This window comes from Castor canadensis, chromosome 14 (assembly GCF_047511655.1).
Source record: "Castor canadensis chromosome 14, mCasCan1.hap1v2, whole genome shotgun sequence".
NCBI classification, from domain to species: Eukaryota; Metazoa; Chordata; class Mammalia; order Rodentia; family Castoridae; genus Castor; species Castor canadensis.
Window position 1 is genome coordinate 16,267,246 of NC_133399.1, and position 14,192 is coordinate 16,281,437.

The window sequence follows — 14,192 nt, forward strand, 5'->3', positions numbered from 1 at the left end:
CTCTGCCCCTAATCCTGGTCCCTCTGTGCACAAACACCTCCCATGCTGCCTGTCACCTACAGGATAAAGTCCATGCTTGTGATTGGTGGGGGCAGGGGCAGGGTGGAGGGAAAACACTCATCATCAATGTGGGGTGTTGTGGCCACCCAGATGCAGTCAGGATCTTTGGCTCAGAGACATCAGTTCCCCCTCCCCTGACCCATGCCCACCCTAGCATCCCAACAGTTCCCCCAGCGCTCCCTCCCGGCGCTCAGTGAGGTTAAGGCACTGGTGACAACACAGTTTTATTCCTGAGAAGCTGCATGTTGGATGGGTGAGGTCAGGGGTCCCAGGCCAGACACAAGACTGCAAGGTCTTGTCCCTGGAAATCTGCTTGGTGGGTGGGTGAAGTGAGAGGTCCCAGGACAGACAGACACACACACACACACACACACACTTGTAACAACAGCACAGTTTTATCCCAGGGAATCTGCATGGTGGGTGGGTGGGGTTTGAGGTCGGAGGGCAGACGCAGGTGACAGCGTGGTCTTATCCCTGGGAAGCTGCATGGTGGGTGGGTGCCCACGGTGGGGTCCCGCAGGCTGTGGTCACCGAGCGCCCGCGCGCAGCGGCTCCACCCGCAGCCACAGCCCGCCCTCTGCGCGCAGGATCAGCTCAGGCTTCCTGCGCGGCTCCGCGTGGTCGGGCAGCACGCGGAAGCGCAGCAGCGTCAGCGCCAGCGCCACCTTCATCTCGCTCATGGCGAACGTCTGTCCGATGCAGTTCCTGTGGACGGTGGGAGATCTGACTGCCCGGGACCCCACTCGGACCCCAAGGCACCGACCCAAGCCCGGGACACCGTCCCACCTGACCAGCCCTAGGGGCGGCGAGGGTCTAACGTTCTAGGACCCATTGTGGGCGCCCGTGTCCCCAAGCTTGACCCAGCAGACCCCAGTCCCCAACTCATAGCAGCAGGTGGGGAGCGGCTCTGAGCGCCTCACGGACCGCTCTGGTCTTACCCAGCCCCATTCTCCAAACCTTTGCCAGAACCTGCGTAGGTGAGGCAGACAGGACACCTGGGACACGGACCATCCCATCCCCCACCACTCTTTGTCCACTATCAACCCAGACCTCCGCCCTATCACCAAACCCTCCCCTTCCTCACCTGGGCCCTGCTGCAAAGGGAATAAAAGCCATAGGTGACCTGTTCTTAATGTTGTCTGGGTCAAAGCGGAAGGGGTCATAGACCTGCAGGAGAGGAGACAAGGCTGCTGGGTGGGGTCTCCAGCACAGCTAGGGAGAGACAGGTGTGCCTGTGCTGGGGGAGGGGAAGGGCTGATTCCTGCCACCTGTGGTGGACAAGAACTAGGGGAGAGAGCACCTCAGGATCCGGCCACACTGCTGGGTTGTGATGGACCCCGAAAATATTGATGATGCAGATAACACCTGTGAGAGAGGAGGGTGCTGTCAGCTCAAGGCCCCACTGCATGATGGACCCTGCTTTCTGCCCAGGAGGCCCCTACCCCTTAGGCTGCGGCACCTTTGGGGATGACCCGGCCATCAGAGAGCGCGACGTCCTGGCTACAGCAACGCGAGATGGCCGTGACCGGCGGATGCAGCCGCAGACTCTCCTTGATGCACATGGTCAGGAATGGCAACTGGGCCAGGTCGTCCCTAAGGAAACCCTCAACCCTTTAACAAGCATCCAAGGAACAAAATCTTTTCTCTTTTACTTTTTTGTGGTACTGGGGCTTGAACTCAGGACCTTCACCTTGAGCCACTCCGCCAGCATTTTTTGTGTTAGATATATTTGAGATAGAGTCTCGTGAACTATTTGGCTGTGCTGGCTTTGAACCATGATCCTCCTGATCTCTGCCTCCTGAGTAGCTAGGATTACAGTCATAATTACAGCACCATGGCGCCTACTAACCTTTTCTCCCTCTAATAAAATAAGCTTCAGATGGATAAAACATGTGAGAATCAGAAAAACAGAGATTTTGAAACAATTTAGCCAGCTGTCTTTAGATGCTTTTTCTGAGGCAATGGCAACATCCAAACACCCGCCATTTAAAAGTTTAAAATTTTGTATAAAAATAAATATTCCTTATGCCCAGACAGAAAAAATCAAATGCAACAAGAAAGAAACAAAATAAACAGATCTAATGGATTTGTTCTTCTCTATCATCCTCTCTACCTCTGTTTCCCTCTCTCTCTCTATTTCTCTCTCCCTCCTATACTCCCAAGCCTTTTCTTTCTCCATCTCTGTATGCCTCTCTCTCCCACTGGCCATACAAACCATCTCTTTTTCTCTCCTCTCATTTTCTTTACTGTCTTCTCTTTGCTCCTCCTCCTCCTTCTCTCTCTGCTCCCTTGGCCCAGACGTTCTTTTTGATCTCCATCACTGTTGCCCAACTGCACACAAATATCTCCTGAGCATCATTCAGGATCTCAGCTGAAACACTTTCTTTACACCTAGCCTTGTATCTTTTTCTCTCAACCCCATCCTGGCCAGTGTGTCCTAGGAGAGTCCTGACCTGGACCTGATCTTCCACTAACCTAGGCTCTTGTGGAAGGCAAGTCTCTGGACTGAATTTTTCCCAGGTCTCCAGAGCACAGAATGGGCTGAGCATAGAATTGGGGGTAGGAAGGCAGTGTGGACATATTTGCTGAATGAGCCTGGATGGATCAATGACACAGAGGTTCTGGATGACAGAAAAGGTGACTTTTACACCCAGGAGTCCCCTATGCATCCCTGGATTGGACAGAAGTGTAAGGAATTGGGATGCAGGAGATAAACATTCAGGGAGTGAAGACATCTGAAAAATGCTAATTGAGAGAGAAAGAATGGAGAGAAGGGGGGTTTATTTACTCAATAACCTCCCATTGCTAGACAGGTTGAGTAGTAGATCTGCCTTTGAACTTGGTTCCTATTCCCACAAAATAATAATGAAAGAATCAGGTAAAAACCATTTCCCTTCCCCACCTGGGAGCAGAGCCAATGGGAGGGGCTGGAGAACAGGCCACCAGGACCTGCACTCACCATTCGATCTCTTCAGGGTCCCGGTCCCTCAGGAGCTCCTGTACCTCCTGCCGGCAGCGCTCCTGGTATTCTGGGTGCCTCGCCAGGTTGTACAAGATCCAGGAGAGACCACTGGCTGTGGTGTCATGGCCTGAAGGGCAGCCAGGCAGGCTTGGGTCGCTGGGCTGCTTCAACCCCAGAGTGGGTGGACAGCTCCCAGGCAATGAGGACCCCAGGCAGGATGGGGAAAAGGGAAGTAGAGCAGAATGAGGTGATGGAGGGCCCATCCACCACACCCCTGGGATGGAGAGGTCCTTGCCCCCTCTCTAAAGCAACACTGTGACCCTCACCCCCAAACATGAAAGTGTCGACTTCTGCTCTTATGTCCTCATCTGACAATGTCTTTCCATCTTCATCCTGGAGAGAAGGCAGACTCCACAAATCAAACCAGTATTGTGGGCTACTGATCTAACCTTAGACAATCTCTGAAGATCCATCCTCCATCCAAAACCCAAGCCCATTTGTATCAATAGTCTTCTCTTGGTCCTGATCACCAGAGTCCTCACCCTATAGATTCCTAACCTGGTTTTCTAGTCACCTGTTTTGTACTTGGTTCAAGAAATCATGTTTCCATACGATGGGGGAATCTGAGAAAAAAATTACTAGCAATCAGAGTTACAAAATGACTGAATAGAAATTTACATTGGAAGTTACTGATTAATCATTTCTTCAATGACATTTGTTCCCATTCTCAGGTTGTAAATCCAGAGACTCTTATCTTCCCTGGAGACATGTGGTTTTCAGGCACACAGACATTACCTCTGCATTGGACAGAGGCTGTTTATATCCCAAAGTTCTCTCTCCCTCCCCATCTTCTCCCTTCAGAGGAGAAGAAGAGGCAGATCTGTACCTATTTTACATAACCTCCTAGACGCATAAGGTACATGCCTTTCACCTGGGAAGAAAAGCCTGCTGCACATACAAGGAAAAGCACTGGTCATCCAGGGAGGGGCTGCTGGGAATGGGAAGCCAGTGCAACACTCCTCTCTGGCTGCTGCTGTTGCCATGAGTGATAAATGAACTGCTGTGATCACGGAGTTTGTTGCAGCTGTGAAAGTACATAGAGATACAAATACTGCAACACGCTAACATTAACTTGAAAGGGAGTAAAACCTCTGGCCCAGATTTAGCAGTCCCCATCTGATGTCATTCCAGCATAATCTCTAAACCATGCCCATCTCGGCTTTTTCCTCACCTGCTCTAATAATTTCTCTGAATAACTTGAAATCTCAAGTTATTCCTGAATACATGCAAAGTTGTATCATCTACCCTGACATTTCTCCTGAGATTGATATCAAGATCCACTTCACCTCTTAAAGTTAGGCTTGTGGCACATACCAGTAATTGGGAATCTGAGACAGGAGGATCTTTTCAGCCCAAGAGCTTAGGATCAGCCATGGTGACATAGTGAAAACTATCTGGGCAACAAAAGCTAATTACATAATTTCACCTCTTGAGAAGCCCACCTTGGTCAGTAGCAGCACATCAATGAAGTCCAATGTCTTGGTCTTGGTCTTGGCCAGGAGGAAGTCATCAAGACCCTCATCAGGGAGGGTACGGTGTCGTTCCTGGATGACAGCATCTGTGAATTTATGCACCAGGCGGCAGGCTTTACGGAAGCGCTGTCCATTGGGGGTGAGCTGGTACAGGAAGTCCATGTGCAGAAACAGCTGGTGGTTCCTTTTGGCCACAAGGGCACTGAGCTCTAAGATGGTGGCAATATATTCACTGGGCTTCCTGCAGGATGAGGACATAAAAAAGAAGCAACCACTTAACATCCCTGAAGTCAAGGAACACCTCAGAGCAGCAGCTGGTTGCCAGCTCCCACCAGGATATGGAGCATCCAGAAAAAGATGGCCCCACAAATATTTGGTGGAAATGAGGCATGAGCTTGACTCTCCCTGCATGGCATCTGTGTGAGCTGCCTCTGTGGCCCTAGGCACTCCAAGCATAGTGTAGACATCAGACTCCTTTCCTTCCCCTCCTACCCAGCATCCAGTCCAGCCCCAACTCCTTCTTGAAATTGTCTACTCAGCCCAGACTTCATTCTCTTCCAGGTGGTCTGTGGCCAGCCCCCTCCCAGTGTCATGTCCCAGTGTCAACTCCATGTAGTGTCAGTTTTCCACAGAACTCAACTCTTGCCATATCCATCACACAGTCACTTCTCCGTTATACTTTGGAAGTGTTCCTCAAAGGCCCATGTGTTAAAACCTTACTTTCCCGTCCCTGTAGCCCTCCCTTCTACCCCTCCATGGCTCAGTTTCTGATGCCCTAGGCAAGAACTCACTCCTGACAGTTGCTCTCGAAGCTGAAGATGCATTTCTGGAGACTGTCCAATGTCATGAGGCTGATGTGCTCAAACATGTCCAGACGGTTTTTGCCCTCGGAGATCAGATGCTGCCACTTGGCCTGGCCAGGGAAGAACTGAGTCTGGGTCTTGGCTCCCTGAGTCTCTTCCCAACCCAACCACCATGATGGACTCACCAGAACCAGCCTCCTGGTACCTCCTTGTCCTCTTCCCCAAGTACCCAATCCCAGGAATAACCAAGTAGAAGCTGTTATTATAGCAAATGAAAACCCAAGGCTAGGATCAGGAACCCTGAGCCCAAGTCCCAGCTCTTCCTGGCATGTTCAGTGCACCCTTGACTATATCTTTGCCCTCTGCCAAGTACTCTTGTCAAATCTTGAGCAACAGTTAAGTTGACCTATTTTAGTATGTAATAAACCAGGATGGAACCCCTGCTCCTACATTCTTAACTCACTACCTGGACAGACATGGGCAAGTTCCTTTATATATCTGACCCTCAGAGTCATCATCCATAACAGGGCAAAAAATAACCTCTTCCTCACAGGGTTATGCAAATTAAATGGGACACAGCATATTTGGAATTGGTACATGGCATCTCTTCTGGCACAGGGGTAGCATTCAATAAATGTTATCTTTCATCATGTTTAATGTAATAAATTGAATTCAAAATGTCCCCTTGCTGCTCTTTCATGGGGCTTGAGCATCCTTGTTAATTATGCCAAGAATTCACTTCCCGGATGTTCTTCACTGGGACCATTTCTCAGAGTTGTATTTGCAGAGGGAAAAAAAAGCAAGGGAGGAGGGACGATTACAGTAGACAAATAGTCTTGCTTCTGTTTTCTTGTGAGGCTGGGGGTCAAACTCCGGGCCTTCCTACACATGCAAGGCAAGTGCTGTACCTCTGAGCTACATCCGCAGCCCTCAGGTTTGCTTCTGCTTGCTGTGCAAGAAGATTCTCTAAGTCAAGCCTCCTTCCCTGTAATGCAATATCCTAAGTGAGCAGGCAACAATTGCAGCCCAGCTGGGTCCTCCTTTGGAATTTGGATGACTTTGGGAAAGAATGAAAAATCAATAATATTACTGGTTGTCCCTTGAGTAACTCACTTCCCTTTATCTCTGATCCAGGAATCTCATGTTCTGACAGAACACATGAAATGGTAAGAAGCTAACTTATCAGCTTGCAAGTACAGAAAAAAAAAAAAAAGCGTCTGCCCTTAGTAAAAATCTTTCTCCTCAATTCTTAATTCCCTATGTAAGGTGATTTTCAACACCTTCCATTAAGAGGTAGAGCCTGATTTACCCTGCCTATTTTGATTCTGTGCTGGACTTCTGACCCCATCACAATGTGGGGAAATTGATGAGACTGTAACTACAATCAAACCTAAACTTCAAAAGGCATTTCAGCCTCCTCTCAGTCCCATGGATCCCTATCTCTACCATGTGAATGGTCCCAGGATGCCTTCCGACGGGAGAGAATCACGTGGAGGAGAGTCCAGTCTTCCCAGGCTAACATCTGAAATCAGCCTGAAGGTGGCCAAGCCCCAACCATGTAAGAGAACTGAACCAGGATCAACCAAGCAGCCCACTGACCCACGGCCCCTCATATCCCATAAGTGAACCCATCCCAGAGTCCAGAAGAACCAGACCATGGATCTCCACCCTTGCCAGCAACTACCATCCCTTATTGCTCCAATCCAATGAGTGTGGAAGAGTCTTGTTGCTCATTGATAGTTTCTATGCAATCTTCATCATTACCAACTTCAGTTTACAGAGCTATGAGAGAAACGTAGAAACTCTCTCCTTCTGAAAACTTACCATGTGCATGGGATGTGATTCCATTACCTCATCTGGACCACCCTCAAAATAGATTTCTGTTCTCACTTACAAATGAGAAAAGTGAGGCCCACAGAGAAACAGCAATTGTCTCACAGTGACTCCCCCAAAGCCAGGACTATAAATCAGATCTGTCGGTGTCACCTGTGTCCCTGCAGCTGGGACCCTGAGTTCAAGGGACTCACATGCATGACATTGGTGCTGTCATTGAAAATCTTCACATAGGGCTTCAGGATGTTGAAGTGGAAGGCTGGTGTCAGCATGCGACGGTGACAGCTCCACTTGTCACCGGAACTCAGCAGGAGCCCGTCCCCTGGTAAGGTAGCCATGGTCAGTGGGACAAAGCTGTACATACCCCTGGCCCCAGGGCTGTCCCCAGCCCCCTTCGCCTGCAGTTACTCACCCAGCCAGGGTTTCAAGAAGCTGTAGAAGACTGTGTTCTTGAGCACCACCGAAACTGACATGAGGGAGAACCATTAGGGAACATGGAGTGGGGTAGTGTGGGGGAGGGGTCTCTGAACCAGTAGTCTGCAGTTCCCCATTCAAACCTACTAGAGCAGGAAGGAAGCCAAGCACAGGAGGGGGCGGGGAGACCAGAGGAGAGGAGACCAGGCTGTAGCAACTAGTAGAGCCAAGGCACAACCTGACATGGGACAACACTCACCAGCACGCCCTGGCATGACTTTTACATGGTCTGCCCCACTGAGTACAGCACCCCACTCTACAGACATTTACAGAGATCTAGGACACCATGAACACCACAGCACTCTGACATCTACAGAAATACACCTGGGACTTGTGACATTGATAAATTTGGGTTGACAAGCCCACAACATATGTGACCTGTCCTGATATAGCACTCGGATATGAACTAGACGTTGCCTGACAGATCACAGTGTACTCCATAGACAGGCCCCAACTCAGATTTCAAAATGGTCTCATTTAGAGTGCTTATCTACAAAGCACAAAGCCCTGAGTTCAATCACCAGTAGCACCAAAGAAAAGAGTCTCAATAACTTTCCAGATGTGGCCCAGTTTCGACGCTACTAGGCATCAGATATTACCCAGATATATCCTAAGGCCTGCTTTAAACAAGATCAAATAAGGTATAAGTCATTTCTAAGAGGGACCGTGAGTCCCAGACCTAAGACAAGCCCCAACCAGTGTTCAGATTCAACCAACAGGAGGTAAAGACAAACACAAACAGTCACTCAGACAATAACCAGACACACCCTGACACACCCCAAATGTCCATGGTCCCAGATGAGCCTCAAACATAACCATGGTCATAAGATCCTAGGTGACAATCAGGTGCTGGGCTCCCTCCCAACACCTTCAAAACACAATCTTCCAGGTCCCTCAGTTACAGGGACACAAGAATTCCTTCCCCATTTGAGTCCCAAACTCCACATTCCTAGGGTCTCTTTCATCCCATTTTCCAGATAAAGAGCTCAAGACTCTAAGGAATGAAGTCACTTGCCTATAATTTCCCAAATAGTGGGTGGTCTGCCTGAGACCTGATCCTGGATCCTTCTGACTCCATAGCCTGGGTTCTTATCATTCCACTGGTTGTGTATCCCAAAACAATGGCACTGAAAGCACCATGCCTGCCAACACTTGGCAATCAAAGTGAAAGAGGTTGAATAGAAATCTTGGCCGATCATTCATGCCAGGACAAATAAAATAAATCACAGGCCATTCATGGGAAAGGTGAGATTTCCCATGGAATTGAACTTCTGTGAGTCATCATGAGATCTGGAGGAAAAGGCTGCCTTGAAAGGGAAAGTTGTACACAGGAAGGTAGAACCAACAGAAGGAGACAGACTACAAAGTCATTCTTTGACACCTGGAGACAGCTGTCCCTAAAGACCATCTACCTTGGTCAGTAGTCAGTAGATTCCCTTTCTGTGCTTAGACTACACCAGGATGAGTTTCCACACTCACAACTGAAAGAATTTGGCATCCAACAGAGAGCTAGGGATCTGCCCTGAAGGATGTTGCAATGATCTCAACATGAGCTGATTCCCCAGCTCAGCCTGGAATGTCCAAGGATGAGGGTGAGGGATGATAGCAGTGGAAGGAAAATGTGGAAAGGGAGCTAATGAAAACATGAAGGAAAGATGGTGAAGACTGAGAGAGAAGAAGAAAGGAGGGGTTCAGGTTCCTGCCGGAGTTGAACAGAAGTATGGGGTGTTTACTGCAAGTTGTACCATGGTGCCCTCCGCCAGCATGGGTACCTGAGGCACTGAGGACAGATCGGACGATGTCGGGGTGGCACAAATTGATGATGGGGAAAATGGGGCCCATCCATGTCATATAGATCTGAGGGTAGGTGACCACTAGCTCAGACACTTTTTTCAGGCCCTGCTCCGTAGGTGGTACCTGCAAAAAATACAAGGTGTTCCCCTCTTGAGATGGTTCATTACAGGTGTCAACCTGGCTGGGATGAAAAAAACACCCACATGGCTGGTAAAACATCACTGCTGCATGAGTCCAGGAAAAGGGATGGGCATTTGCATCAGGCAACTGAGTAGGAAGGTCCACCCTCCATAGGTGGCTAGCATTATCTAATGCATTGAAGACTCAGATAAGATAAAAAGACAGAGGAGAGGCAAATTGGCTCTCACTTCTGCAGCTGGGACATCCACCTTTTCCTGTCCTCACACATCAGAACACTGTCCTTGAGCCTTTGGACTCCAGCACTTACACCAGCAGCCCCTCCTCAGCCCCAGATCTCAGACCTTTGATGTCACACTGAATTCATTGCATCACCAGCTTCCCTGATTCTCCAGCTTCCAGATGGTATATTGTGGGATGTCTCAGTCTCCATAAGTACAAAAGCCAATCCTCAAAATAAACATATCCCAACCCTCTCTCCATATTTATGTGTCTTGTGTAGATATGTATGCGTGTATGTGTATGTATATAAATATATATAAGGTCATGTACTGCTTAATGACATTTCTGTCAAGAATACACCACACATATGACCTTAGACCCATTAGAACAACAAAAGAGCTAAGCTGGGCATGGTGGCACCCACCTGTAATCCCAGTACTTGGGATCAAAGCAGGAGGATTGTGAGTCTGAGTCCAAACTGTGCTACAAAGCAAGACACTGCCTCAAAAAAAGAAAGAAAGAAAGAAAAAAGAATATAAAGAAGCTGAAAAATTCCTATCATCTAGTATTTTTATACTTTTTTCTATGCTTATATACATCTAGATAAACAAATACCGTAGTGTTACAATTGCCTCCAACATTCACAACAGTAACGTAGTGTACAGGTTTGCAAACAAGGAACAGTAGGTGATAATGCAGAGCTTAGATGTGTAGTGGGCTACACCAGCGTAGTTTGTATAAATGCACTCTTAGATATTTGCACAACAAAATCATTGCCCATGAGTTTCCCAGAATGTGTCATCATTACTAAGCATTGCATACCTGCGCCCACATATCTCTTCTCTCTTTCTCTCTCTTTCTCTCTCTCTCTCTCTTGCTCTCTCTCTTTCTCCCATCTCCAAATCCCAAGGGTGTGCATCCTGGAGTTGCTGGAAAACTCATGCAGTCTTACCCTGACATGCCTACCTTGGCCCAGGAGAATTTTTCATCCAGGCAGTGGTTCCAGCACTGGAGGCAGTCACAGGAGGAAATTGACACAGATAGGGTTTGTAGGCCAGCAGTGTGGCCTCAGAACTTGTCCCTGTCTTGTCCCACATCCTTTCATGCCTCAAGTTCCTTCTGTGAAGAAGGGTTTGCACACTCGGGAACTTCCAGCCTCACCAGAACCCAGGTGATCAGTAGTGACCTCTTACTCTCTATCAATGGGATGGTTGCCACTGGGAGCACCTGCTGCTCACCAGACTAAGGTAGAGCATCCTGACCCTGGTCTCAATGAATCTTGTACACACTCCAGTCAACTATACCCTCAGCAAGTGAAGCAACCAAGGCTGCTACATCACCAAAAGCAGGCGCAGATCTAAATCCAAGGTCAAGATGAGGAGTAAATGGTAATGTCAAGAATAGCTTCTGGGGCTGGTGGAGTGGCTCCAGAGATAGAGCACCTGCCCAGCAAGCATAAGGCCCTGAGTTCAAACCCCAGTAACATCAGAAATAATGGCTTCTGGCAGGGTTAGTCACAGAGCAGGTGTTATCCAGGTTGAGTAAGAGGACTCACTGGTATATCTTAGGGGAAGAGATGGAGTGACTCAGGACAGAGGAGAGATCCATATCTCTCTTCTGGCCCAACTATGCCCCACATATGTGTGTGGTGGAAGGAGGTTAAATATCATTCTTGTGGAAAACCAGAAGCCCAGAGATGCACTGACACAAAGAAATGTCCAGGTAGGGAGCAGACACTGGACAGCACCCCCCTGAGGTAGGATAGCTAAGTTATAAGATGACAGGTAAATTAGAAAATATATCAAAAACGACTCCGGGTTCAGTAGCTGGAAAGAATCAGGATAAAGGGTGAGAAATCACTGGAACAGCAGTAAGTTGAATCAATGTACAGACCTACATGCTCATGTCACAAGACCTGTTTTTGATGTGCTGCCAACCTAGTCCCTTTGTCTCCAGACTTGAGTGACAGTAGCAAAGCAGGACAATTAGGAACTTGTTAGGTAACCATACATCCAGATGAATGATTCTGAACTGGAACCCCCCAGCCCAGTTACAGGACATAAATACTTTTGGACAAAGACCACCATTGAGCCCTCTGCTCCTACCTTCTGACAGCCTTGTCACAAGGAACTGCTAGCTCATTCTCCCTCTTTTCATACACCTTGCTTTATCTTTCTCTGCCTCATAAATCTCTGCTGTCCTGCTGCCTTGTATGTCCCCTTCATGAGCTACTGAAAAATTCATTCAGGTATTCTTTTAAGTGCTTGGGGGATCATGGTGAGCTTGGAAAACCCAATAGAGAGTTCCTCTCTTCCACTGGGGAAATCTCTCTTTCTAATACCCTCCCAGTGAAACCTCAGAAGGCCTGAAGTCCAGCAGTGGAAAATGTGGGCACACCCTAGGTCCTCGCTCTGAGTAGCCTGCCTTGGGATCCCCTCACGGCTGCACCCATGTGGGGAAGTAGGATAAAAATGAACCCAAAGTCGACTAGGGGTTGGGAGGACAGGAATGGGAAAAAGGCTTGGGATGGCATGACAAGGACTACAGCCCACACAGTACCTCCAACTCCCTGGCCCCTCAGAAGTCCATCCATCCTGACTTCCCAGACCCATCCAGCTGTCACTCACCATACCCAGGTGACCCAAGAGCCAGTTCCGTTTGGGGGGCTGAGGGAAACATTGGAGGCGACGAGAGTTTTCATAAAAAGTGTAGATCCAGGTCAGGACACGAGCCAGGAGCCAGGAGGCCCCAACCAGCAGCAGGAACAGGCATGGGGAGGCTGCTACCGACCGCAGACCCAGCCAGGAGAGGCTCAGCTGTGGCATCCTGGAGGACAGAGAGTAAGCACCTGAGGCCCAGGAGAGGGACAGGGACTCCAGGGACAACAGTCAGAGGCAGGGACTGTGAGTGCTGGGAGAGGGAGGGGAAGGGAGACCCAGAGCAACCAGGGGAAGAGGTAGTGACAGAGGAGAGAAGGAGGAAGAGGAAGAGGAGCAGGAAAAAGAAGAGGAGGAAAGGATGAAGAAGAGGAGGAGAAGGAAGAGGAGTACAAGGAGGATGATGAAGAAAAGGAAAAGGATAGAGTCCAGACCTGCCTAAATCAAAGGGTGCCTGGATACCAAGTCTCCTGGACCAACTGGTCCCCAGAGTCACCCCAGCCTTGAGCAGTGCCCTCCCCATTCCAGGCCAGGACACTCCAGTCCCACCTCCCCCAGCCTGCGCCTTCTCTCAGAAGCATCTCACCCCCCACAATCTCCTCTTCCCTCTTCTGGGACTTCCTCACCCCTGACTTCTAACCTGGAGACCACTGGGAGCCTGGACCAGGGCTGGCTGGACCAGCTAATCCTCTGCAGGCTGATGGTCTCCGTCCTGACTGTGGTAAGGGAGTTGGGGGTGGAGAGGAGGGGCAAGATATAGGAGCAGGGCCAGCCAGATACAGAAGGGTTCTAAGCACAGACAGGAAGGGAGGCAAGCATGTAAGTTTTTCTCAGCGCATTTCAGGCTAAACTCCTTATCACAGTCCAATGTTATCCTTTGCACTTGTAAATTGTAAGGCAAGAAGCCTTGGGGCTGCCAGGGCACTGGTGGCTCATACCTGTAATCCTAACTAACTAGCAGGCAGAGATCAGTAAGATCCAAGGTTTGAAGCCAGCCCCAGGCAAATAGTTCATAAGACAATATCTTGAAAAAAAGCCATCACAAGAAAAGGGCTGGCTCTGTGGCTCAAAAGGTAAGAGCTCCTGCCTAGCAAGCTTGAGGCCCTGAGTTCAAACCAGTGCTTAAAAAAAAAAAAAACCCTTGGAGTGATTCTGCCCTCCATTGCCTCTCAGATAAAAATCCTTTGCTTAAAATATGAATATTGGGAGAGATGACCCAAACAATGTATGCATATGTGAATGAATGAATTAAAAAAAAAAAAAGAACACGACTGGTAAAAGCACAGCAGTCTTTAACAGTAGATAATCACTACCATCCTATGAAATGAATTATAATTTAGGCTAAAAAAAGTAAAATAAAATATGAATATTGATCACATCCATGCAAGTGATTACAATACCTAGGAGCTAGTTTAAGTGCATGTGCAGAGTTAACTGTCAATAACCTTAGCCCAACCCACCAGAACCACTTAAATCTTTCCCCATTTATTGGCAGTTTTAAAAAGAAAGCCTTAAAATAGAGAGCTACTGTGAGAGTCAACTAAATTGGGCCCTTTCTGTCAAAGGGCTAGCTTAGTCGGTACAGCATGAAATTCTTAATCTTAGGATCATGAATAAAGTTTCTGCCTTTAACAGAGAATTGTTTATCAGATATCCTAAATTCAAGCCTCTACTTTAAGGTAATCATTGTCACAAGGAATTTCTGCTCCAAGGTCCC

At 48.5% G+C, this 14,192-nt stretch overlaps 1 protein-coding gene across 5 annotated transcripts; it reads right to left on the reverse strand.

Moving 5' to 3' along the window:
* Positions 1-257: 257 nt before the first annotated feature.
* LOC109687420 (leukotriene-B4 omega-hydroxylase 3-like) lies at positions 258-13,593 on the reverse strand. 5 transcript variants are annotated; one of them, XM_074053857.1, is made up of 13 exons: positions 13,102-13,593; positions 12,446-12,644; positions 9,437-9,581; positions 7,603-7,656; positions 7,385-7,512; positions 5,346-5,467; positions 4,525-4,795; positions 3,349-3,415; positions 3,020-3,149; positions 1,520-1,653; positions 1,361-1,425; positions 1,145-1,227; positions 258-765 (listed from the first exon to the last, which is right to left on the reverse strand). In XM_074053857.1, exons 2-13 carry the CDS (start codon positions 12,641-12,643, stop codon positions 588-590), a joined length of 1,575 nt encoding a protein of 524 aa, XP_073909958.1. In that variant the 5' UTR covers position 12,644; positions 13,102-13,593; the 3' UTR covers positions 258-587. The 5 variants fall into 5 exon arrangements, with proteins under 5 accessions (XP_073909958.1, XP_073909957.1, XP_020020894.1 ...); XM_074053856.1 differs by having other exon boundaries at positions 13,062-13,593; XM_020165305.2 differs by having other exon boundaries at positions 259-765; positions 13,116-13,592.
* Between the last annotated feature and the right edge of the window lie 599 nt (positions 13,594-14,192).

Excerpts from the sequence above, each read along its gene's own strand:
- LOC109687420 (XM_074053857.1), bottom strand. The coding sequence starts at position 12,643 with ATGCCACAGCTGAGCCTCTCCTGGCTGGGTCTGCGGTCGGTAGCAGCC. Across the intron at positions 7,513-7,602 it reads CTTCTTGAAACCCTGGCTGG|GGGACGGGCTCCTGCTGAGT; the intron begins GTGAGTAACTGC and ends CTACCTTACCAG. Across the intron at positions 1,654-3,019 it reads GACCCTGAAGAGATCGAATG|GGACGACCTGGCCCAGTTGC; the intron begins GTGAGTGCAGGT and ends GGGTTTCCTTAG.